The sequence below is a fragment of the Falco peregrinus genome, chromosome 15, assembly GCF_023634155.1.
Source record: "Falco peregrinus isolate bFalPer1 chromosome 15, bFalPer1.pri, whole genome shotgun sequence".
Classification (NCBI taxonomy): Eukaryota; Metazoa; Chordata; class Aves; order Falconiformes; family Falconidae; genus Falco; species Falco peregrinus.
The window spans coordinates 7920401-7945339 of NC_073735.1; the positions used below are offsets into that span (position 1 = coordinate 7920401).

A 24939-nucleotide genomic window follows, 5' to 3' on the forward strand; every position below is an offset into this window, starting at 1 on the left:
ATTACTATCTGTGTGTGTATAAAAAAATCCAACCCAGCGCTATCACCTATAATTTAATTTTGTTTCAGATTTGCATTTATGCACCAGGTGCTACACCAATTACAACCCACATGCTGTTTGCAGCTCCATTGTGACTATGGAAAGTGCTTTTATCCTCTTGCCACCGATTTTGGGGACGATGCTGGGCTCTGCACGCCTTGCCCTTTGTAACCTTCCCTCGTTCTTTTCTCTGCGCATTATTCATAGTAAATCATATTAGAAAGGAGTGCTAAAGAGGAAGTGTGATTCATCCTCCTTGAAACCAGCACTGACATAAATAAAGGCAAAGTGCTTACTACGTATTTTTTATTATGGTGTTTAGGGACAGGTTGTACTAATTTTGGCGTGCGCAGACTAAACCCATGAAGGCTACAACTCTACAAAATTCAATTTAACCGCAGCACTGGCTGCACGTTAAAAAAAAAAATCCAACCAAAGCCCAGCCAGTCTTCTTGGAAGTGTGCATGTGTGGCAGCACAAGGCTTTCGGGACAGCTCATTGCTTTCCAGATTTTACTGCGTGCCTTTGGCTGGTCCAGTGGCTTCTTGGGGGCTTGCTGGGACTTGCTGTGGCACCGGAGCAGGGCTGGCTGTGAGCTCGGGCATCCTCATTGCTTGGGTGTATCACAGGGTCAGGAACAAGATGCTCTAATTGGTCCACTAAAGGGCTACCTGATGGGGGCAAACCAGTGGGGAAGCAGCAAGGGGATGTGTAGAGGGGATGCTCTAGTGCAGGCAAACCCAGTAAACGCCTCGCCAGTCATGCGAGTTTGGGCTGGCGGCAGGAGCTTGCTGCCAGCAGCACAGCATAGCAAGAGCTGGTGATGGATATCTTATCTCCAGCTGGGCATGGGCTGTGGTTGCAGCCTGCTGCGCAACACACAAACTGCCTTTGCGTGGGAGAGATAAGGTGCAGGCAGGCGTTGTGCAACGCCTGTGCCTTACCGGTCCCCCTCTCCCCATGCCGGCATGGCACCGGCATCCCGCTCGCACCAGGCTGCGGTCAGCCGGAGGGCACCGGCAATGGTGCCAAATGCATCGCCAGCACCAGGGCAGGTTGTCTCCACTGGCAGCAGGCAGCAAGCCCGGCTCACGGTGGTCTGGGGTGGTCGGAGCACAGCAGGGCACCCACCGGGGCCCCTTTCTGCGAAACAGTGCAGCGCTCAGAACCGAAACCCTCTGCACCTCCCTGCTGGGAATTCTGCTATTTTTACCAGTAACACGGTGATTTCCTCTTTTCTCTCTTCCTTCCCCCTGTTCGTAGAAAATATCCCAAGCACCAAGAGCGGGTGGGAGGAGGGTGCTTCTGCGAACGAGAGCGGTAGCCAGCGGCACTGGCAGCATGCAAAGCCTTTTTGGGCGTCTCTGCCCACGCTGCCCTCACCTGTCGAGGGGCGGTTGGGGGACCTTCCGCAGCTGCCCTCTCCCACCACGGGCTGGGGCGGTGAGTGCTTGGAGCCTTGCATGTGGGTTGCCTTGCACAGGAACCAGCGGTGTGCGATGAAACTGGCAGAAATGCTGCTTCCGTCCAGCAGGAAACTTTCGGGGAAATTCTGACTTGGATCGAAACATTTCCCATGGGGGAAAAAAGTGAAAAGGGGTTGGTTTTGCTTGCTGGGTCCCTGTCGCCTCTTGCTCTCAGGGCAAGGGATGGGGAAACACCGCTCTGACTTCGCTGTGCCTTCCCCCAGCCTTGCAGTGCGTTGTCACCCTGGTTGAAGGGTAGCATTTTGCTGGGGCTTTTGCGGGGATTTTGAGTTTTGCATTTCGGAGGGCGGCAGGGAAGATTGCCTATCAGGCAGGGCCCATGAGAAATAGGTGCCACAGTGGGAACTGGGGCCACCGGCAGCTCCCAGCCCACAGGGTGCTGAGTCAGTGGTAACCAAGCCTGGGCAAGGCTGGGGCAGCACTGGGGATGCCTCAGCCCTACCCATGGGATGCCCCCAGCCCTGCCCACAGGGGCTGGGGAGGGGCACCGGGATCTCTGGATGCAGAGGCAATCACTTGTATTGATTTCTGGCTTATCTGACCCTTTAGCTGGAGGCGGCTCTTCCTTCAGTGTCTAACCACACATAACTTAAAGCAGCCCAGAAATGTATATCATCCTTTTCTTGCATTAATTAGGGCTGGCCAATGCATTATTTAACGGGGTAGGAGCTGCTGCGGGCTGCCCCAGAGCAGGTGCCATGACCAGCTGGCACGTGGGCGGGGGTCTGGCAGGTCGTGTGCTGTCAATGCGGGCATCTGCAGGAGTCTGGGGATGCTGGCCAGCGGTGCTGCTCTGGCACATTGTGGCAGTGGCAGGGCCGAGCAGGGAGGAGACCTCACATCAGACCTTGCTGTTGGGAGGGGACTGGTCCAGCTGTGCCTATCCAGAAGAAGATGGGAAGAAGATGGCAAAAGAAGGGACTCTGGTGATGGGAGGCTGAGCGAGGGGTGCCCCACAGAGGAGCAGAGATGAGCATCTCCAAGGATAGCACTTGGGATGCTTTCCTTATCCAGTAGCACAGGTGCCACATGGTGGGGTCCGCTCTGCCGGCCAAGCACTGAAGGCTCAGCCGCTGTCAATGTGGGCAGCTGCACCGCATTCTCCTCCGGCTGGAGGTGGAAAGCAGCTCCCTAATTAGCACCTTAGTTGCTAAGTGAACGAAGCGGCCATGCATGGCAAGCTACCTGCTAGCAATACGTGTATTGGGGAGGGGGCCATCAGGTGCCACCGCAGATAATGCCATGTTGCACAGCTGCAGGTACCAATGTGCCGAAGCCTGTTTGCTCGCTGCCCTGCAATGGGTGGGCATTGCGGGCTGAGACCGGGAGGGAAATGCCATTTGCTTTCATCTCCTCCCCTCCTACCTCATTTGCTTGGATGCTTGGTGCTGCCCACAAATACAGTTGGTGGGGGCTGATAAGGATCACTGACCTAGAGCAAGCAATGGGAACTTTCTTCCTGCTAAAATTAAAAGAAACCCACATCGCCTTCTGTTTGTATGGCCAGGCTGGGGGGCTACTGGGCTGGATGTGCCCAGCCGCCAGTCTTCAGCACTGTGGCTTCTCATGTGAATGTGCCACGCATGGGAGTTGTGTCCTCAGCGCTCATAGACAAGTGTGTTCAGTCCCCGGTGTCAAACGCGTTCTGCAGGTAAGGGTCTCTTCGGCCTTTGGTGTGGGGTAGCAATTTTCCACCCAGCTGAGAAGATGGGACATGTAAGTGGGATTTCTTGTGCATAGTCGTGCCGTGTCGGGGTTTACTTTACCATGAGCCCCATGGGAAGGAATGTTCCTCGTGGTGCTTCACTTGCATTCCTGCATGGGCCAGATACCATTTTCTTTTGCTGCCGTTGGTGTTTTGGGGATTTCAGTTCTCTCTCATTGGTGTACTGCGTGGCAGATGCATCATTGTACAGGCTCTTTGTGCTGCGACAGCTTACGTGGAAACCACGTTTTCTGCATAAGCAAGCAGAAGGCAAGAGGAAGGACCGTGGCAACGACGCGAGAGCCCAGGCAGAGGCAGGGAGACAAAGAGTGGCCGGGTGCAGTGAGGCATCCCCCAGCCCAGGCAGGTCCTGGTCCAGTTGCAGCTCCAAGCCTGGCCATGGTCCCCATATGACGGCCCTGGTCCCCACGCTGTCCTGCATCCCCCCATGATGCCCCTATGCTGCCCTGCATCCCCCCATGATGCTCCTACGCTGCCCTGCATCCCCCTGTGGTGCCCCCATACCGCCCTGCATCCCCCTCTGATGCCCAGGTCCCCTCACAGTGCTGGGTCTCGGTCCCACCATGATGCTGTGACCTCCCTGCTGCCCAGGCCCTGGGGGGCTCAGCAGGGGACCACTCTTCAGGCAGGTGGGTGTGTACGGGCTGGTGCCAGGGGACCACAGCCGGGCCAAAAGTACACTGGGTTTGCTCTGTTGGGGTATCGGTGATGACAGGGGGCTGCCACAGGGCCTCAGCTGTGTGCGGATGCCATCCCTCCTCTCTTCCAGCTAATCTATAGTTTGGGGCTGGGTGTATGTCAGACATGGGGGTCTTTTCCTTCTTTACGTACATTGGCTTAATTCTTGCTTCGGTCTGCAGCCACTCGCTTTTCCCATAGTAGGGTTTTTGTCACTGTTATTAACTAATGAGACAATTTTGTTGCCATTTTTAAATAACTGTATTTTTCCTTCAACGCAAGAAAAGGAAAATGCCTTTTCTTAATAGCACAGCTCTCAAAAGTCATTGAAGGCATGAATTTGCCATTCTTTCTCACAAATGCGTGGATTACCACACTTTTTATTACTAGGGCTTGAATTGCTGAATCATGGAAGCGGGGTAATAGGATATGTTTGCATACATGGCACTGGGGGGAAGAGCGGTTATTTTTAAAGCCACTCTAGCGGGCTGGGGTGCTTTTTCCCCTGTTGCTATGACATTTTGTGGTGTGGGATGCATCTTGGATCCCATGCTGGCCTTGGGTCAGGCTCGAACACAGGGCAGCCCTACCTCCTGGGGCCACAGCTCTGCTGCCTCGTGCGCCCCTGCTCTGCCCAGGCATCCCCGAGGTGCAGCCTCAGCAAAGCACTGATTTACCGTGCGCCCTGCTGGGGCGCGCACCGGTCGTCCTCTGCCTGCCATAGCTCTCACCTGTTGCGACAAGGGTTGCTGCTGAGGCAGCTCTTCTGCTGTGGCCCATGGTGCTTGTATTTTCAATTACCTTTGGTCACCTCTCGTACAGTGTCTGCCCTGTGCTGGCGGGGTCAGACATGAGTTAGCTGCAAGTGTCACTGTGTTAAAAGAAATAATAGTATCATCTTCCGAGGGACAGTAACAATGGATGTTAATGCCAGCATCCCACCAGCCTAGAACCAGCAGCTCTCCTCCCTCCTCCAGAATTAATAAATCATGAGCTTCGCCGGTCTCGCTCTTTCAGCCCAGCTAACAGCTCCGCTCTTGCCTGGCAGATGCCACAGCCATGGCAGCTCGTGGGTCTGAGCCCCGCTCTGGGTCCAGGGGCTTTTCCACCGGGCTCTATCAAGCGACAGCCAGGAGCGCTTGGTAAACAAGACCCTGTTTGGATTGCCACATCCCTTTGATTCTTCCTGCATCATCTTCTGCCACATCCTGGCTCTGTGTCCTGGGGTTGGGGTTTTATTATTTTATAGGTGCTGTAACATTCAGACCATGTTGTGCGGCAGTGGCCGGTATGGTCTCCCCACCGTCCTGCTCCTCAGAGGGATGCTCTTCAGCGGGGAGCAGGGAGCCGTTGGGTGGCCGGAGCACACAGGGGGCTCTGGGGCCCCCGGTTGCATTTCAGGACCAGAATGGCCCATGTTGAGGTGTGTGTCTGAGAAAGCACATCATATTTGGGATAAGGTATAATGGTTCTGCCACGCTCTGTGCATGTTGCTGGTCACGTTCCCCTGCGCGTATGAACTGGCGCCTTTTCATTAGTAAATCATGCCGGGGAAATAAGGGTAAGAAGCAGCACGTCTGCCTGCATGTAAAGGTTTGGTTATTCCTGGTGTGGCTGTCCCTTTTGGCCCTGCTCTCCAACCACTGGGCAGCCTTTAAAAGATCTGCAGAGAGCCAAAGCACCAGCAAACGGTGTAAAACTGCCGTTATTTCCAGCGCAGCTCTCAGCTGATGACCAAAAATATATGCTGGGGAGCAGGAATGGTACAGAGAATAATTTTCACTCCAGAAATTATTGTTCTTGCGAGAGCAGATTTAAAATCTATTTAACTTTTCAGTGTCCCATACCCCTTTAAACGTTTCAAGTGTATTCTCACTGATGGGTTACCTTTTCTTTCCCCTCAGGCTGTAATTAGTGTCCTTTACACAGAATTGCCTTAGAATTGGATTTGAAGAAGATAAGAATCAAATTACCAGTATTTATCTTGTAAATTCCAAAAGACCTACTGAGAGGCGCAGTATAAAGAGGGTTTTTAAAATTTTGTGCTCTGAAAGCACAAACTTCCCATAGGTCCAGGATTCCCTGGAGCACCACATCTGCAATACGCCAATAGGCGTGGGATGTGGCTAGAGGTGCCAGGAGGAAGAGGATGGCTCCTTCCCTGCCGGAGCCCCACTTGCAGGCTGGGAAGGCAGCTGGCTGGCAAGATACCTACAGAAATGGATGTATCACCTGATGGATGGTGGCTTGTTTGCATTAGTTGGGGCAGACACGGTGGTGATAGTTTGGATACTGCAGTGCCTCCAGGAGGGCGATTGCCTCCTGGTTTTGCTCTTGGGCTGCAGGGGCTGAGCTGGGGCACGCATCCCCTCTGCCCTGATGGGTCTTGCCAGTCCAAGGGAGGTGACCAGGTGCAGGATGGCAGCATTATCTCAGGCTGGGTGTATAAAAGAGTCTGGTCTTTGCTTTCACGGCTGGTCCCACATAGGCTGGAGAAGAAAAGTCTTGGAAATGCAGCCTCTCCTTTCTCCCAGGCTCCCGCCCAGCTTCCCTCCCAGCTCTGCCGGGTGGCTCTCCAATGACAAGGCAAGTTGAGCACCAGAAATGGATGGAGGCAATTTCGGTGGGCTCTGTTTTGACAGAAATTAAGCATCTGAATTTAAATTAAGGAGACGGAGAGCCTGGGCAGCTGAGACTATATTTTCATAGCGTAAACAGTTGCAGAAGAAGATTAATAGCATCTGTGTAAACACTCCCTCGCAGTGGTGAGGGGTTGGTTTTGTTTTGTTTTATTTTTTTTAAGAGTTTGAAAATTCTGAGGACGGCTAGAGGCAAGAGGGGCCATACTTCCCCTCCTGCTTGCCTGCGCGCACCTTCAGCCTCCCTGTCCATCCCATGGTAAATATTTCAGCCACCCTCAGCCCCGCTCTCCCTTCTTGCAGTAAATTACATATTAAAGTAGCCTGGTAACTGAGCACTGGTTGCTGCGCGATAAGCTCCGGGAAATCGATATGTTTGCCATGTGCCTGCTTGTTTATGACACCTGCCTGCAGAGCAGTTGAGCAATGCTTCGCGTGCCCGGGCTGCGCTTCACAGGCTCGCCTCATCCTGAAACCCAGCCTGCCCTCGCAGGAGAGGGTGCAACAGCACCTATTGATTTTTTTTATTTTTTTTTTTCTCCTCAAGCATGGTGTTGCACAGCAGCGCTGTCCAAAGCCACCCAGCAGCATCCCATTGTGGGGGGCAAAATAATGCGAGCGATGATATTTGATGATATGGAGCGTGGGGTGGGTGGCAGGATGAGAGATCGGGTCGTGTCTTCATCCATCTTTGGGGCTTCTCCCAGCCCTGCTGTGGGGCTCTGCTCTGCTCCTGTTTGTCACCTCCCTAGATCAGGGACAGGAGCAGAGCCCCAGGGATTTAAATCCTTGTTTTGTGTGCCCAGGAAGGGAGGTGGCTGCCTCTGAACATGCGATGCTTCGTGGGTGAGGGCTGGCATCTTTGGAGCACTGTGCCACGCCAGCTGGCATGGGGACCACGTGCCCGGGCAGTCACCAGCACATTGGTTGGACCCGTTGGCTGCATCCCAGTGCGCAGGGGAGGTCCCAGCCCCTCAGCAGCCGAGGCTCCCAGCCTGCGAGTGGCTGAGCCCACTTCAGCTTCTGGACTGGGACCAGCCTGAGTTGAGAAAACTCTTCCCCTTGACCTCAGAGCTCAGATGCTCCAGAGGTTTGGGTGCTTTGCCTGTGCTGAGGTTTGGCGCCTGCCTGCATCCCCCCGTGTGCCGGCAGGGCTTTGGGATGGGAGCAGGCGGGGTTTTTTTCCTTACGTCTCAAGTCAGCAAGCTGCAGTAATTGACCTTTTGACCCAGATATGAAGTTGGGAGGTAAAAGACACGGCTTGCAAGATTTTTGTAAAACTGTTGACCTCTCACAAGATTAACTCAGAGATAATAGTAATTATAAACAGATTACGGTGGGTCCAATCGATAGTGAACTTTACCTCCTGCCTAAAACTGAAGGTCGGCATTTTACTGCAGCAAAGATAACTACCAAGGGTTTTCACACCGTCATGAGCCAGTAAATATCCCTATACATAGGAAATGCGTGAATCGAGCACATATGGCTTCTGTAGGCACTTCGGGAGGGGGAAGAGGGACCCACGGGATGGTTCAATGCCCAAGTGCGGGGTTTTGTGATGCTGAATCCTGTAGGTGAATGTCGGTGCAGTGCAGGCTGCCTTCCTGAGTGCTGCAACAGCCCACCTGGATGGCAGCTCCCCCTGAATGCTCAGGTCCAGGGGAGTGAGCGCAGGGGGGTAGCACCCCACTCCCAAAAGGCACTTTCTCTTTGCCTAGCTTTTAATTGCTTGCTTTCACTTTTTATGTATAAAAGATTGTCCATTTAATTAACTCAAGAATGCAATTTCAAAAACGTTAATGCTTTACACATGACAGCTCTTAAAATAAAAGTAGCGTTCCAGTATTGCACCATGCTTCCTTCGCCTCTTGCGGGTCGTTCTGGAGAGAAACCGTCCCCCGTGGCAGCCCCTGACTCTTGCATTGGAGTTGAAAAGGTTTGGGGGGGCTTGATCCTGGGCTTACCTTATTAGCATGCCTGGGCTGGTGGGAGCCCTCCTTTAGCAAAGGCAGTGATTCCATCCATGTCCTTGTCTTTCCCTGGATGTTAGCTGTTGATCTCTGGCTGATGGCACCGGGACCCGTAGCATCTCCGGTAGCTGGCTCAAGGGGGTCTGCATCACTCGTCACCCAGGGACAGCCCAGTGCTGGATGGAGGTTTGCTTTTCTGCACCGCTGGCAAGGAGCTCTCATTTCCACAAGGATTCCTCAAACTCACACTAGCCTTGGGTTTCTCTTATTTATTTTTTTATTTTTTCTATGGAGCTGCTTCATGCTGGATGCGCTTCTGAGTGCAGAGCATACCCTCACCATGACCCCTCGCTTAAAACCCCCCCTTAGGGCCTTTCAAAGTCTGTTATCTTTTCCCGGACATCTGTAGTCTGAACCAAGCCGGTGGGGTGGGGACACACACTGCAAGCTGGCAAAAGCCGATGGCCGTGGGGTTGGTCTGGGCAGCACCCAAAACCTGACTGCCCTTGCTGGTGCGGAACCCCTGGGGTACCCTCGCCGGGACCCCTGCCCCAGCACGCAGGCAGCCCCTTGGCTCTTCTGCACTTCGCCTGCTGTCGAGGGGCTTTGCAGGCGGGTCTGGGGAAAGCCCCTGTTTTTCCCTCCCCTCTGCATTAACACGTGCCTTTCCCCCAGATTGGAGCAGGGAAACCTGGTGGGAACTTTGAGGCGAGTCGCTGAGTTCGTTGTTAAAAACCTGCATGCAACACCACCACCACCCTGCCCCTTCCCTCCCCTCCCCCCCCCGGTTTTTTTTTGTAGCTTAGAAACCTCTCTTTGTGGCAGAAGGCTGGGAGGGTTTGAATACCACATACAGGCGTAGGAGGCTGACTGAGACCATACGGCTTTATCATTCATTAATTCCTGTGCTCATTCATCCCCCTATTTAAACTTCTCTGTAAAGACGGGAGCTACAGATGGTCTTTTGGTACCCGCTTTAGCCTGCAGACCTTGGCCCCGACAAAGGGGTACAGAGGGAGCAGCAGAGTGTACAAAATATTTCCAACCATTAGAAATCGAGGTCTCATTCACCGGCAGCTTCTGTTTTGAAAGCGAATTTATGCAAGAGCGTCATAACCCGCCGAACGGGGTATTGCCAAGAGTCGGGCTTAACTGAGAAGCGTGCGTTAGCCGCGGTTCTGCTGGCCATAATTGTGCTTTAGAAACCGGAGAAGCAGCAGCAGCATTTCTGTAGCTGCATCCTTCCTTTGTGTTGCGTAATGTAAAACTCTGCTTTCTCCACCGACGGACCACCTCCCTGTCTGACGCAGAGAAATGACGGCTTTTTTTTGCCTGCATTAATTTGATGCCAGGTCACTGTTGCCATTTTTCTTTTAAGAATTTGGTACCATTACAGCACCCCTGGGTGCAACGTCGCATCCCTGCACAGGGAACAGTAACCCAGAGCATGCTTGGCAGGGATGCTGTAGTCTGGACACGCCACGGTAGCTTGTGCTGCCAGCGATTTCCTCCTTGCTCTTTGCTTGTGCAGTGGCCACCGTGTTCCCGATGCGGTTAGGTGTTGGTTTTACACGTGGTTGCAATGCCGTGCTGAGCAGGGGATGTGCAGTGCTTGGAGTAACGCTGGCAGCTTCTCTGCCTGCACGTGCCTGAATCACCATGGATGATTCAAGCCCCATGGGAGCAGGGCACGGTGGGGGCTCACACTGTCCCCCTGTTCGCCTCTTGCTTTTCCTCCAGGGTTTGCCAGGAGGTACTGGGGGACACAGGGATGTTGGCATGCGGGCATGCAGGAGCATCCCCCCTGGTGCTGGGGGGCCCAAGGGCAGCCCCTCGCTCAGCCGGATGGTTTGCACAGCTCGTGCCCTGGCTGCAGCAAGGAATGCATCCCCCTGGGATGGGATACAGCCGGGAAGCTGGCTAATGTAAACATCCTCCTCCCGCAGTTACCCACCGAGGGAAAGGGGCTTTGGCTGGCAGCTCCCACCTGCCTCCCAGCCAGCACTCTCGATTAAAGGCACTGATGCAGCAGAGGTGGTCAGACTCTGGGCAGCCTCCCCCGCTACTGGTGTTGCAGGGATCTGGGAGGATTGCACCTGCACCCCAGAGCAGGGGAGGCACTGCCGGGCTCACCAGCTGTTGGGGAGCTGCTGAGGTGGATGTGGGACGTTGCCTTGATAAAAAGCCTGGCTGGCTGCTGCCGAGGGGGTTGGAGACCCAGCCCCGTACACAGTGTGCAGCAGGAATGTCGGAGCCAGAAGTTTTCTCGTGGAAAACCCGAAGCCTGCCATCTTGTTTTTACACATGCTGTGCTTAAATATTAACACCAATTGAGCAAATTGCCTTTTAACTGCCTTTATTTGCTTTCATTAACGGTATAATTTAAAAGCTCCCGAATTTGCATGGAACCTGTTGTGCACGTTGGGGAGGGGGGGCGAGGCTGCTCATAAATTAATTAATCGTGAGCAAACCTCCTCAGGGAGGTCCCAGAGCACCCGGATAGTTCAACAACACTCAGGGTCCTCAGTTCGGGACGCCGCGTACTTTTGGCCGGGTCCGGGTGGAGCAGAGCGTGCTGTCAGGGCTGGCGTCCCGCTCATAACTTGGCTCTCCCGGAAGGTATTTATTTATTTTTCAGCAAAACATGTTGTAGGCTGAGCAAAGCTAATTACGGAGAGCTGAAGGCAACGCTCTTCCTATTAACACACCCCTATTAACACACCAGTGTTTGAACCGATGCGGAGAGTTAAAAAAAAAAAAAAAAAGGAGAAAGTTGCTGGTCGGGTGCCCCCCATCCCCGTCCCCCAGTGCAGCGGTGCCCAAAGCCTGCCTGCAGCCTGCAACATCTGCCCACATTGCTCTTCCATGGGATGACGAGTTTCCAGCGTGATTTCAGCTAGCGGCCTGCTTGCTCCCCTCCGTGCAGATGTTTGTGTGGCTTTGGGAGCGAAGCCAGCTCGGACACTGCAAACATGATGCAGGCAGCCCCGCATGCCATGCAGTGCTGACAGCTCCGCTGGGACTCAGGCTGCATGAGCTCCTTCGACACCTCCTGCTTTCCTAACCCTTCCCAAAATATATGCTTTCCATAGGAGGGTTTTGCTGTCGGACGGACAGTGATGGCCTCAGTCCAAGCCCTGGCTCCCTGCTCTGTCCCAGCCGTCTGCACGGACACTGCCCCGCTCCAGCCGTGCTCCGTTCTCCCCCACACCTCCCTGGTTTTTAGCAGAAGCAGATTGTGCCTGTGCATTGCTGATAAACATTCCGTGTCTCCACCTTGGGAACCTGGATGGAAAACTGGTTGCACAGCCAGCCTGGGTGAAAGCACTGGTTGTTCTCTGGGACAGCTGTCCTCATGTTCCTGGGGATCCTGCTCTTTGCTGTCATCGGAGCATCCCGACGGCACTTGCAGGATTTTCAAGAGGGAAGGGTTAGGAAGAAGCACTCCTTTCTGTGTGGTGCTTCTGGTTTGGGAGTTTCTTTCTTACTCCTGCATTTGCAGGGGGTACATCCCTGGGGCATCGGGATGCCAGCTGGCACCCAGGCTTCCGCTCCTGCCTCGTGACCCCAGCCCACGCAAACCAAAAATCAGCCAGGTGCCTCGGTGCCATCACACTAACCAGCAGCCTTGCATCACCAGCAGTAGTGCCTGTACCCACTCCGCAGGAGCCCTACGGCCATGCTCCCTGGCCTGGTGCCAGTTACTAATGCTGATACCAGACGAAAACGAAGGTGTGCTGGGGCTTGGTGTGCCCGACACCGTCCCTGGGCTGTGGCGCCTCCAAGTCGCTTCTGTTGCTGCCACCTTCTCGCCCTGGGCGCTTTGGGCTCTCACCAAAGCCCAGTGCAGTTCAGATGTGTTAATTTACTGGCTTGACAAGGTGCGTAATGTTCACCTCCCAGCTTCTAATTGGAAATAATTAGTTCTTTGTCAGCCCCGGGAACTCCCGAGGAGGCAGCATGGACCCAGGCAAAGGCAGCGGTGCTGGTGGAGGGCAGGAGACCAGCCCGTGGCCGGGAGAAGTCTTCCTGGGGAATCCTTGTGGAGCATGGTGTTTTCAGCCTGTCTGAGGGCATCTCTCTCTGCCGGGGAAGGGCTGCCTAACAGCCGAGTATGACGGTTTCATTAATCAAAGACACTTCCACTGCCCCTTTACAGCAACACAACTGCTGCGGCTGTCCCTCGCTGACAGCTCCCTAATTCATCTTGCCGGGGAAGGAGGGGGGACCTGCTGCCGCTCTCCACAGAAGCCGCAGCCGTCGCCTGCTTTCGGTGCCACAGATGCGTGTGTTTGAGAGGCTCAGCCCTGGCGCTTGGCAGGGGTTTACAGGGAGACAAGTCTTACCCCTTGGCTCCCACACCTGAAAAACAGTCGAAGAAACATAGGTTCTGCTCGGTTTGCAGGAGGCGGTTTTGGCGGTTGCTAGCCTTCGTCCCGAGGCAGGGAGAGCAGGAAACTTAAATCGGTATCATGGCACGTGCAGATAGATATGTGCTTAAAGGGGGGAGGTTGAGTAGCTCTCACTGTGACTCTGGGCAGTCAGTCCCCTCGCATCCTTCCCAAACTTCTCAAGCACAGCCGGGGGCGGGAGCGTTGTGGAGGCTCTCTGGGAGTCGGTGAGCCAAGAGCAGATGGTTTGCATGGCAGCAAAGGCTCGTGCATGCACCACTGTAGAGGGGAGCGCTTGGGGTTCCTCCCGTCCCCTGGCCGAGGGCGGCCTCTCTGCTGATGCCCAAAATACGGGTGTCAAACCTGGTGGTGCACCCAGCAGGCGCATCCTGGGAGCCTGCAGCCTGAAAGGGCCGTGCAAGAGGGCATGCGACGGCACCCGAGATTGGGATTGGGCATCCTTAATTCTAGCTGCAAAACCATGATGTTTTGGAGTTGGTAATAATAAAAAAAGTGTTTTCATCAAAGCACTTTATTTGCCTGTGTGCTGACATCTGGAGAGCGGAGATAGATATTTTCCTTAAGACTGTATTTCCAAGCCATGAGCTCTTCCCTGGCTGTTAATTAATCCTTTGTAGTTTAGCGACTGATGAAATCATGACTCTATGAAATTTTAATCCTTGTGCTGTATAGGCACAACCGACATTATCAGAGGACCCCAGGTGTGTGCTTGAAATTAGCTTGTTGAATCACTTGCATATTTGATTACCGTATAAAACTCCTCAGGATCTGGGCCGCTCGTTGGAAGGGCAGCGCTGGCCTGTGGTTTGTGCCTGTTCCTGGCTGCGATCCCCAGCCAGGCTGGCGCAGAGGGAGAGGAGCGGGGGCAGAAAACAGGGATGCGCTGGGGAAAGGGGGGTCAGTGTCTCCGTAACGAGGCAAGGGGTGAGAAGCACATGCTTCCCTGATGGGACAGAGCAGCTGAGTTTCTGCTGTGGGTTTATTTCATCCAGCACAAGGGACCCGAAGGGGCTGGCAGGGATAGGAGGTGGGTGTGGAAGTGTGTGTGCCCTCCTAGGAGTTGACACAGAGAGAGAAGTGGGACTGGGAGAAGAGGATGCTGTGCAAAACTTGCTGGGAAAATAAAACTGCACATGGCACTGATGTAAAGTCCTCGGTGGGGCACGTGGGGACGTCAGTCCTGGCCTGCTGCCCAGTGGCAGCCGTTCCTGCTCCCCAGAGATGAGCTCAGCAGAGGGAAGCAGCTCCTGGGCTCATCCCAGTGGCAGCCCTGTGGATACTGCCCCATCTGTGATGCCTGTCCAGCCTCGTCCCTGCGGCTGGGTCATCATAGAGAGTGGAAATTAAAAAAAAAAAAATAATCCCCCTACCCTAAAATTCTCCCCCCTTGTTTAAGTCATTCTTTGCTCCAGCATCCCATTAACATCTCCACTCTCCCCTCTTTCTGCACTTTTGGACCTCTGGGGACTTTTGCCTTCTCCTCAGTGCTCCAGGAGCTGCAGGCTCACTCTTCCCTGGGGAGTACTGGGACAATGCTGCCTGGACCATCCCGGGACCCTTCCTGACACCTCCCCAGCGAGCATCTGATGTGCTGTGCTGAGTGCTTTCCCCATGTCACAGAATCGCAGAATGATTTGGGTTGAAGGGACCTTAAAGATCATCTTGTTCCAACCCCCTGCCATGGGCAGGGACACCTGCCACTAGACCAGGCTGCTCAAAACCAGGCATCCTAACCACCCCCTAAGGCTAGGGGCAATGAGCGCCGGGGCTGGCACTTTGCCATTCGTGGACCACACTGGTGCTCCAATGACACACATGCCACTAAGGAAAGCAGATGATGAATATATTTTTAAACTTGGAATCTGTGAACCGCTTATTATTTCTGAATTAGGAATCAAAACATGTGCATCATCATGCCGCTGCTGCGGCAGATGTACTCGGCGCTAAGGTCACTTTGCTTTTTTGTCGAAATTTTGTATTATTTTTAAGAACAAACTCCCGCAGTGCTCTGCCTGATGCCTCTGACACCCATGTCATGTTTGCTCAGCGTACCGGTTGCAGCGGGTGCAATGCCGAGCGCAGCCCCGCAGGGTCAACGCCACCCAGGGAAGCAAATGCTCATCTCTTCATGTTCAGTACGTCAAGTGTCACCAGATGCCCAAAGAATGGATATGATGATTTTGGATGGCCAAATTACTGCGGGGCTGCATGCGGGCGGTGTGTTAACCCCTTGGTGCCCATGCTCCGGCCCTGCATTGGCGGTGTGAAATTTTGGAACTTCTTGCATCTGTCTCAAGTATCAGCAGTGATGCAGCAGAGGTGTAGGGGCCCTTCCCTGGCCCATGTTTCCCACTGCCGGCTGTACCATCTCGGATACATCCCGCTGCTTCCTGTCTGGACTCATCCCATCCAGCGTGAGCCTGTGGACCCGCTCACTCAGGTGGGCTGAGATGCACAAGGGGAGCGCTGGTGGGGATAAAGCTCCAACCTGGGAAATCCTGTTCGGTAATAAATATTGAGCACTGAACTGAGACTGAGGCGCTGGAATAATTTACAATAATAATAATAAAAAGAAGAAGCATAATCTTTCTTCTGCCCTATTTGCTGGGGTCCAGTTTGTCTTTTTGCCAGTTCCATGGGGCTGGAAGCAAGCTCTGCTCTAGGGGGGCTGTTCGGAGCAGGGGGTGGGAGATGCTGCCTGCACATGCTCTGCCCAAGCAGATGGTAAATTGGGAGAGTTGCTGCCCTTTTACAGCATTTATTAACACGTGTTTGTGGGCAGGGTCAAAAAAGAGATTCAAATCGTGCTTCTGATGTCTGTTGCTTGTTTTTTATGTGAGACAAAACAGGAGGGATCCATTCCTCAGCTTTTTTGCAAAGGGGAAGCGTTGGCATTGTGCTGAAATGACAGCACGCCACAGCATCTGGTTTAACCTCATAAATTAGTTCATGGTAAATATAAATATTGTACGGGCAGGGAGTTTCAGTGCTCTTTATTGATAGCTTTCCCCTCCCCCACCATTTTTTTTTAAACTTCAGAAATAGTAAAATCTTTATTTCCAGTTCCTCTAAGATTTATTTAATATTTTTTTTTAGCAGCAGTGGTGGTTGGAGAGCATGGGTTTTTTTGGTGGGGTTATTTTGCCCTTCTTAATTTATTAAACCAAAAGGAAGGTCTCAGCTCCCTTCCCCCTTCCCCGTGCCCTTAATAGCTCTCCCTGCTATTTTAATCCAACGGGTTGGGAGATGAGGGCAGAGCAGTGACTGGGCAGGAGCCGAGCCTCCCCAGCACCGTGTCCCATGGCCAGAAAGAGCAGCTGAGCTGCCTGATGTCACCGGGCATCGTAAATAATCGTGTCGGGGGGAAGATGGCCCTCTCCATGGCATGGATGTAAAACTCTTTATCAGAGGATGCATAACATGGTTTTTGCAGACAGCTTGCTGCCCACCGACCTTGGCTTTCCGCGAGATCCCCACTGCAAATGAGATGTGGCACCGCTGCCTCTATCTTGATAAAATAGATCAGGGGATGAATTGATTTTCATATCGATTTACCCAAGCGAGGGAGGCACGGGTGGAAAGCAGGCAGCGATGAGGGTTTTTGGGGAGTTATTTAAGCTGCTTGCAGTGGGCATGCATAGCTGCACCAGTCCCTGTTTGCCTGCCTGGTGTTTGATGCCGTATGCTGTGCGTGCCGTGGCGGGGATGTACAGGCTGGCAGCCGCCCCTCCGACTGGGCACCACAGTTACAGCCCGGTATAAATAAAATCAGAAGGCTCCTATAAAACTCAGTTATTGCTGCGGCACAAAGTTAGAACTGCTTGAGGTTTCTGCTCCCTGGCTCTCACGCGCGGCAATGAATATTTTATAGGAAAGGAAATACTTAGCGTCTGAATCTTTTTATAGCGCTGCTGCTCCCACGGGCGGTAAGCTGCCCCCTCGCACACGTGCCTGCCGCAGCCCCCTCACCCTTTGCAGCTCCACACCGATGCTGGCGGGGCTGAGCCCCAGCAGCACCTTCCCAGCACCACATCCCTGGGAATTGCAGCAGCACGGGGGGAGGTGCAGCAGGATGAGGGTCTCGACCTGTTGCATGGGCATTGCGAGGTGCAAGCAAAACCACTGTAGAATTGACAAGGATGGATTTCTGTCTGTGCCTTTCACTTTCAAGTTGGTGCAAGACTCTTAATGTTGCACTGGTACATATTTTCGTCTTGCTTTTAACAACTTAGCACTCTGCCATTTTGCTTACATCATGCCAGCCTCACGAGCCTCCCACTGTCTTTGCACCGGCTGCCAAAATACGGGTTGCAAGGGAGATGGCAGTGATGTGCAAACCTCCGAAGCCCCTTGGTGTTGGTCTTCCAAGGCCAGGCTGCGTTGCAGCAGCACTCAGGTTCAGGCTTTGCCTCAGGGTTTGCTGCTTCAACAGGTATCGAGCAGAACTCTGCTGCGCCAGAGCCTTTCCCTGGGCGATACGGGGCTTTTTTGCCTTTGCCCGGTAGCCAGTATCCCTGCCAGGCTGCGCCCCAGCCTGGAGATGACAAAGTGCCCTTTAGTTAATTGCAGAACGGATCGCCTGGAGTTAAAAGTTCTGATTTATACGACTATGGCTCTAACTGCTCAATAACACGGGCCTGTAATCTACTTTCATTTCAAACAGAAGGGTGATTTATGGGGCAGCATGCCGCTTTAGCTCAGAAATGAGGTGTTCAACATATGCTCTGTTGACATAAATTTGGAATTTATCGCTCCTGTCAAAACTGCCTGTTGGACAAAGGTGTGCATTAAGGCAATAAATGGCTCGGAATAGTTTTCTGTCAAATTTCCTAACCATTGTATTCACTCTGTTTGAGGAGAAAAATATACACTTAAAAGTAATCAAATGGCCAAAAGCCATGCGTCTTGTTTGGTGCGGAGGGGAGGAGAGGGGGTCTTTTCCCTGCTTCCCAAAGGGGTGGTAGGTGGGGAGGGGCCAGACAACAAGAGATCCTTACACAAAAATAGCAGAAAGCAGTTTTATGCAGGTTTTCAAGTGGGCAGAGCAGCTGTTTGCTCGTGGTGGTGCTGGGCCACTTGCAGGGGTCCTTAGGTGCCAGGGCTGCAGCGGTACCCAGCCCCCTGGGATGCTCCGCCGAGCCCCTGTGTCCCCTGGGAGCAGGCAGTGGCGTTTGCCACCAATCCTGGCCTTTTCACACAAAGCACCCTGTGGGGAAAACTCATAATTTTTACACCGCACGGTCCTGCTAGAGTCGCCATCCCTTTGAAGTGCTTTTTGCAGGGCATTTACAGGCCTTTTTAATTACCGGCAGCTTGTGAGGGGCCAGCCTCCCGCCCGGCTTTTGTTTGCCAGTGCTGGGTGAGGAGGGGGTATCACCCCACAGCCAGTTTATATCCCGCCTGGAGAACCCTTTGCCAAACCCCCGTGCCAGGGCTCGCTCGGAAAGGTGACCGCTGGCCCTGGGATGCCCTGCTGCAAACATCCTCGCTGCCCTGGGCAAACCTCTGCACTGGAGCATCCTCCAGCAATATCTCGCGATCCAGAGGCCTCGGGCTTGCTTTGTGCTTCCGTGCACCTTGAGCATTGCACAGAGGAGGAATTCCAGAGGAAAAGCGCCTCTTTTACAAAAAAGGTGCCTTTCCCAGTTGCCACTGCCCTCTATCACACAGGCATCTTCTCAGCTGATTTGCTTGTAGGGACCTTGTGGGAGCAAGGGAATACACAGAGCATAATTTCAGCACAACCGTGGAACAATAGAGAGTAGTTTAACTTTTTGCACTTGAGTTTGGGCAGTATTGCCGATCAGTGATGTATTTTATCGCCCTTAACTTCCCCCCCCCCCCCCCCCCCCCGCCTTTCTGGAGGCACAACTTTAGAAGCACATATTGATCTTTCCCCTCAGATCTTAACAGCCCGAGCAGCCGTAATACCTTGCTTACATCTGCCAGGTTTTTGTGCAGTTTTGCAACATCTCCTTAATCCGCCAAGCAGAAATAGAACATTTCAATCATATTTTGCTACCGGGAAACCAAGCAGATAAAGCGCTTTAAGACCTTGTTGAAAGGGACTGTGCAAGATGGTGAGCGATAAGATCGTCCTATAAGCAGGCGCCAAACAGAAAACTTTTGTCGCCACTGAAATTTGTTGATAGAGATATTGCAAATAAATTACTCGGCAAGCACCCCAGTGTATTAAAACAATGAGGTTATGTGGGTAGGGGAGATGGCAGCACCTAAGTGGGATGGCAGACATGGATTTCCAGGGAGCCCTCTTACCAGCAAGGTCAACAAGGTTCTCCCGTATTTTCCCCTCTGCTTTCTGGGGAAGGTGGGAGAAGGGGGTCTTTATCCTCACACCCTTCCCTCCGACCGCACTTGGCGTCACGTGCTGTTGTCTGCCTTACCGTTACATGCTGAGACTAAATTGCTGCACCCAGGAAGGTGGTCTGGGTTTGACCCAGGTTGCCCTGGATTTTGGGGATCTGTGCTGGGAGCAAGGTTGGTTCTCTAGGCTTGGCCGATGCAGAGAAAGGAAACAGGTCCTATTGTTTCTGCTCCGTTTCTTGAGATTTGCTTTTTAAAAAACCAACCCAAACCTCCATGTTTTGCTTGAACTAATTAACCAATTACACTTTAATTCACCAAAAAGGCGTTCTAACCTTGCAGAGGCAAGCATTGCAGCGTTGGTGTGGGGGGTGCTGTGCTCTTCCTAACAAAGTGGTTTAAGCCCAGCGTTAAGTGCAGAAGCAAGCTCAGCCCAAGCCGGGGAAGTGTGACAGGCATGTCCCTAATTAAAAATGCAGAATGAGAAGGTTGTCACTTATTTAGCTGACTTGTTGGCAGCCGAAGTCTGTCAGGAGGCTGGTGTTTTATTTATTTTCGCAAGGCAGATAAATCCTTTGGATTGTAAACCTTCTTGGCCTGAATTCGTGCATGACTCTTAATCCTCCACTATGACACAGTGAATTCAGGACAAGCCTGATTAATAATTACATTATACAGCAAAGTTGAGAGTTGAAACCAACTCCCGCTCTTTGCCTTTCTCCTCCCTTTCTGCTCCGAAGCGTTCACCCCGCTGTCGAACACCATGGGTTCTCCTGCCAGGGTCTGGCACGTCCAGCACAGCCGTTCGGCATCACTGCAGAGCGGGATGCAGGGCAGGATGCAGGGCTGGATGCTTTCCACGCTTGCGAGGGAATCAGACCCTGTGAGCCGTGGGGCTGGGGAAGGCTTGGGGCTCCAGGCTCTTTGCAGCTACAGGGGCTGATCCTGCTAGGGCCTGGGGCAGCAACAGCTTCACACCAGTAAAGCTTACCCCAGGGCGGGGAGGTGGAAATAAAGCTCATGCTAAGCTAAACCCCCCCAAACCCAGGCCGGGCACGGAGGGTGAGCGGCCCACGCAGCTCTGCGTGGCTGGGGCTGAGCCCTCCTGCGGGAGCAGCGGAGGGAGGGTTCAGCATCCAGCCTGGACAAGACCGGTTCTGTTTTGTCTTTGGCAACAAGGCCGTAAAAATATGCTCGTCTTGTTGCAGCGGAATAATAAACGGTGGATGCGATTTGCCACATTACTCCTCAAACACATACAAATACTTCTCTGTTTACAGCATCCGAATTTGAAACTTTGCACGTGCTCCTGTCGCGAGTCCTCCCCAGCTGTCGGCACAAATGGCTCACGTTATCCAAGGTGTGGCCGGCGGGCAGCAGCCAGCACATTTGGCTGGAAGCGTTTGGGGACTCAGGGGGCTTTTATCAATGCCGCTGCCATGCGCAGAGCCAGGTTGCTTTGTGAAAGCATCCATTTATCACCAGCTGACACAGTGAAATAAAGCAATGAGCACCCATCCAGGCATTTTGGGTGCTGCGCCCTGTCCCTCTGTGCGCTGGGAGCGGCGGTTGCTCCCGGGATGCTGCTCCGCAGCACAGTGGGCAGGTGCCGTGGGACGAGCAGTAGCTAGCCCCAAACGGGAGGAGGAACGGCTCAGGGAGGGGTGGCCCTTGGTGGCAGCGAGGACTCGGAGAGTGAGTTGGAGGTTGGTTGGTTGGTTGGTCCTAGTAGACATGGTCAATATTCCTGCCCAGGCCTGTTTAAACACCATCTCCTAAAGGTTCTTCTGTTCAATAGAGAGCTCCAGCCTGCTGCAGGTTGTCTGCTACCTGAAGACAGAGCATCAAGGTTTTGGCAGCAAAGAGAGGGAAATAACGCGGGGTCTGGCCATTGCGGCCAAGCCCGGCACCCTCTGCCTGCAATGGCAAAGCCGGGGAGATGCTGAGACCAGTACCCATGAGCAGTGTCCTGGGTGGAGGAGCCCACCCAGGCTCGCCAGGGGATGCTCAGCCCCTTGGCATGGTGCAGGATAGGCGATGCCGTCGGGAGGTTGTGCAATGCCGCCCGGGTGTAGCTTAGTTTGTACCTCGCGCTGCCAGGAAATGGTGAGTGGCATGTTTCCTGTTTGCTAGCTGGTGGTTACGTTTTGTGCTTATGATTTTTGTCACACTGAATTTGGATGGAAATCGGGATTCAGTTAGAAATGCATGCAAACAACAACTTAAAGTTGTTTTTTTGGGTGGTTTTTTTTTGGCGTGCAGTACCTTTTTCAAAAGCACTCTGTGCATGGGAAAGGAGTTTGCCAACGCATACTTTGCATAACTCCAGATTTCATATTTATCAGGTTTACTAAAAGACTCCAGCTATAGAAACGATGACAAACATTAAATAGGAGAAGGTAATCCCATCGGTCTTGGGGAGCCATGTAGGACCTCCTGTCTGTGCCCTTCCTGCAGGGCTTCTCAAACCAGAACTGATTTTGGGTGACACATAGGTTGCGTGAAATATCGGGAGGCTTCTCACCGCTGTTTGGGATAACTTATCCCTCGCACTCAGGACTAACACCTCTCTGCTCTCCCCTAGGAAGCTGCACAGCGGGATGAAGACTTACGGATGCGAACTGTGCGGGAAGCGGTTCCTGGACAGCTTGCGGCTGCGAATGCACTTACTGGCTCACTCAGGTGGGTTGGAAGGGGGCTGCTGGGGGCCGGGGGGATGCACTCTGTGCCCACCCAGGGATGCTGCAGCTGCCTGGCGCCGCCTGTGCAGAGCTGGCTGTGCCCTTCCCAGGGCAGCACGTTGTGAACTTGTTCTCCAATGCCTGGTAATTAGATTTATTTAAATTTTCTTTTTTGGAGTTTGTTTTCAGTTCCTTAACTGGGGAAATATTTTCCGGGCTAAGCAGCTCAGAATAACAAACTCCATGCAGCTGCTCATTGTCCAGCCCTGCTTGTAGCATGAGCATCGCCTCCACTTCGGCTCCTGCGTGCGTCCCAGCACCGTGTCCCTCGCGTACAGGCGTCCACCGCAGTTCCATTAGCAAAACTGCTGCAGAATTAAGCATTCTCTGCCTAATGAATCTAACTAGCAGGTTCACATGATGCAGGCCCTTTAATTAAATAGAAGGAGAAGGGCTGGAGCACTGCACTGGTGGGAAGACTTGGGCTCTGCAAGTTGATGTAGGCTGATGTTTCTCTGGGGTGTGCAGCCCCTTATGCAGTCAGGGCTTTAATGTAAAAAACAAATGCAGCACCCCCTTGCTGGAACACAGGTGGGAGTCCTCATCCCGCTCCTTGGAGGACAAATCACTCGGGGTGGCAGGTACCGCAGCCAAAGCTGTGCTTGGGGGTAGCTTTGCAAGAAAGCTTTATTATATTTATTTTTATCTAATTTTTTCCACCTATTTTCATATATTTTTCTTCCCCATTGCCCCTCATCCATGCAGAGGAGCCCAGGGCAGGAGCCCACCTTGCATGTACCCGAGGGAGCGACACAGGGATATCTTCCCCACGCTTCTTTGGTAGTTTCTGCTTTTCGGTGTGTTGGAGCCAGCCCTGACCCCACCCCCACTTTCTGGGATGGGTACCAGCTCCTCAGAGTGCCCACAGGCAGCAGCAGGTTGCTGGGACTGGTCCCCGGGGTGCTGCTCTCCCCCCTGACACTGGGGTGCAGGTTCCCAGGATGCTGGTCCCGCCCGGTACCGGGGTGCAGGATGCTGGTGTGTGTGTGTCTCAAGTGTTGGGACATGGGTTACTGTTCCCCCCCAGTACCGGGGTGCAGGATGCTGGTGTATGTGTGTCCCAAGTGGTGGGACATGGAATGCTGTTCCCCCCGGCTGGTGCCAGGGTGCAGGATGCTGGTGCGTGTGTCCCCAGGCACTGGGATGCGGGATGCTGGTTTCCCCCGGCACTGAGATGTGGGATGCTGGTGTCCCCCCAGTGCTCGGGTGCAGGATGCTGGGGGGTATGTGTGTCCAGTACTGGAATGCAGGATGTTGGTCTCCCTCGTGCTTGGTTGCAGGATGCTGGTGTGTTTCTCTCCCCAGCACTGGGATGTGGGACGCTGGTCCCACCCCGGTGCTGGCGTGCGCAGCTCGTGTTTGTTATGGTCGCTTTGGCTCGCAGCCCGTCCCTGGCAGGCAGCCAGCTTTGTGGGTACAGTATGTACAGTGAACACTGAGCCAAACTTCTCATCGCGCAGGATTAATAATTATTCTTTTACTTTTTTTTCTTTTTCTTTTTCTTTTTAAATCCAGCGAGGGCGGGGGGGGGGGGGCAGGGGGGGAAAAGCTCTGCCCTGTGCTTGCAAACAGCCGCCGTGAATTCCAGCGCTGTTATTTATTAAAGCAGGAGACCTTTGCACCTCTCCCCTTGCCTCCCCCCACCGCCAGCCTGGGATGAAGTGAGGTTGTGCTGGAGCAGCAGTGTGAGGGTTTGTTTTTGGTCCCAAAGGCTGCTTGCCTCTGTGCTGATGGATGATGTGTTTAATTGGGAGTTTGCCCCATGGGAGAGCATTGTGGTGGGATGCCTCATGCGCCCCCTCCAGCACCCCCTCACCAACAACCCTCAACGCCAAAGCAAATGATGGGTTTAACAGAGGTTAGCATCTCAACCTTCCCCACCCAAGCATTTCTGGGAGATGCCTGATAGTTAAAGGTGCGTTTAAATTAAGGAAAAAATTGGAGAGCAGCTCTGAGGGGGAGTTGCAGTGCCCCTGCAACACAGCGGGTGCTTGGTGGTGTTATCACAGCAGCCTTGCAGGTGCAAGGTAAATACTCAGCCAAATGTTTACACTCCAATATAAAGCATAAATATAAAGCCTTTAATGCCGTGTAAAGCCTTTCCCCTACGTGCTGCCCAGCACCACCTGCTCCTGCCTGCAGACAGGCTCTCAAAAACCTGTAAAGATGATATTAAGAGTTGCCCCTCTCCCAGAAAAACAAATTGCTGGGGGAAGTGAGGTGGGAAGCCCGGCTCGTCGGTGGTATGGTCGAGAAGTGCCATCTATTTGACCCAGGGATGTTGGGGGTCCTGGTGCCGCCGCTTGTTTCATAGGCATCCTCGCTGGAGCCGCTGCTCAGTGGGCAAGCTCATTTGCACCCTGGGATGCCACTTGCCACATCACCTGCCTTGAGTGCATTTTGGGTTACCTGCATCACCTGCATCAACCTGTGGCTCCCCTCCCCACCTGAATATGCTCAGTTCATCCTGCGTCAGCAGGAGGGGGCAAAAAAAGCATATAGGTCCTGTTGGGTGAGGGGACAGGCTGTGACAGGGGAGCGTGGGGTGCTCAGGGAGCATGGAGGGGAGAGGGGGAATGGCGCATCCCACCCCTTGCCTCCTCATGTCCTGTTTTCAGGGGAGGGAGCTCATCCCACCGCCATCCGCCTCTCTAACAAGCATCACCTCTTCTCCCCTCCACGCGCCGGCATTTTCTCCCGGAGCACCAGGAGGCGATGCACTGGTGGTGGGGGTGACGGTGGCTGTGTCCCCCTCGCCCCCCGGCTGGTACCCGTGGTGGCTCCCCGGGGACGCCTCCGCCCCCCCGCCCCGGCTGGCCGGCGGCCGGCGCTCGGTCCCGGGTGATGTCAGCGGCCTGCCGGCAGGTCTGGATGTTCTGCCAGCGTTCCCGCGTTTATGATCATCCGCAGATGTGCATCCAAG

At 53.6% G+C, this 24939-nt stretch overlaps 1 protein-coding gene across 1 annotated transcript in view; it reads left to right on the forward strand.

Annotated features, from left to right (window-relative positions):
• The window catches only part of ZBTB16 (zinc finger and BTB domain containing 16), a 63540-nt gene that overhangs the window by 9404 nt on the left and 29197 nt on the right, over positions 1–24939 (forward strand). The window contains 1 exon segment of the mRNA XM_005240056.4: positions 21860–21957. Within this exon segment, the coding sequence (XP_005240113.2) occupies positions 21860–21957 (98 nt within the window).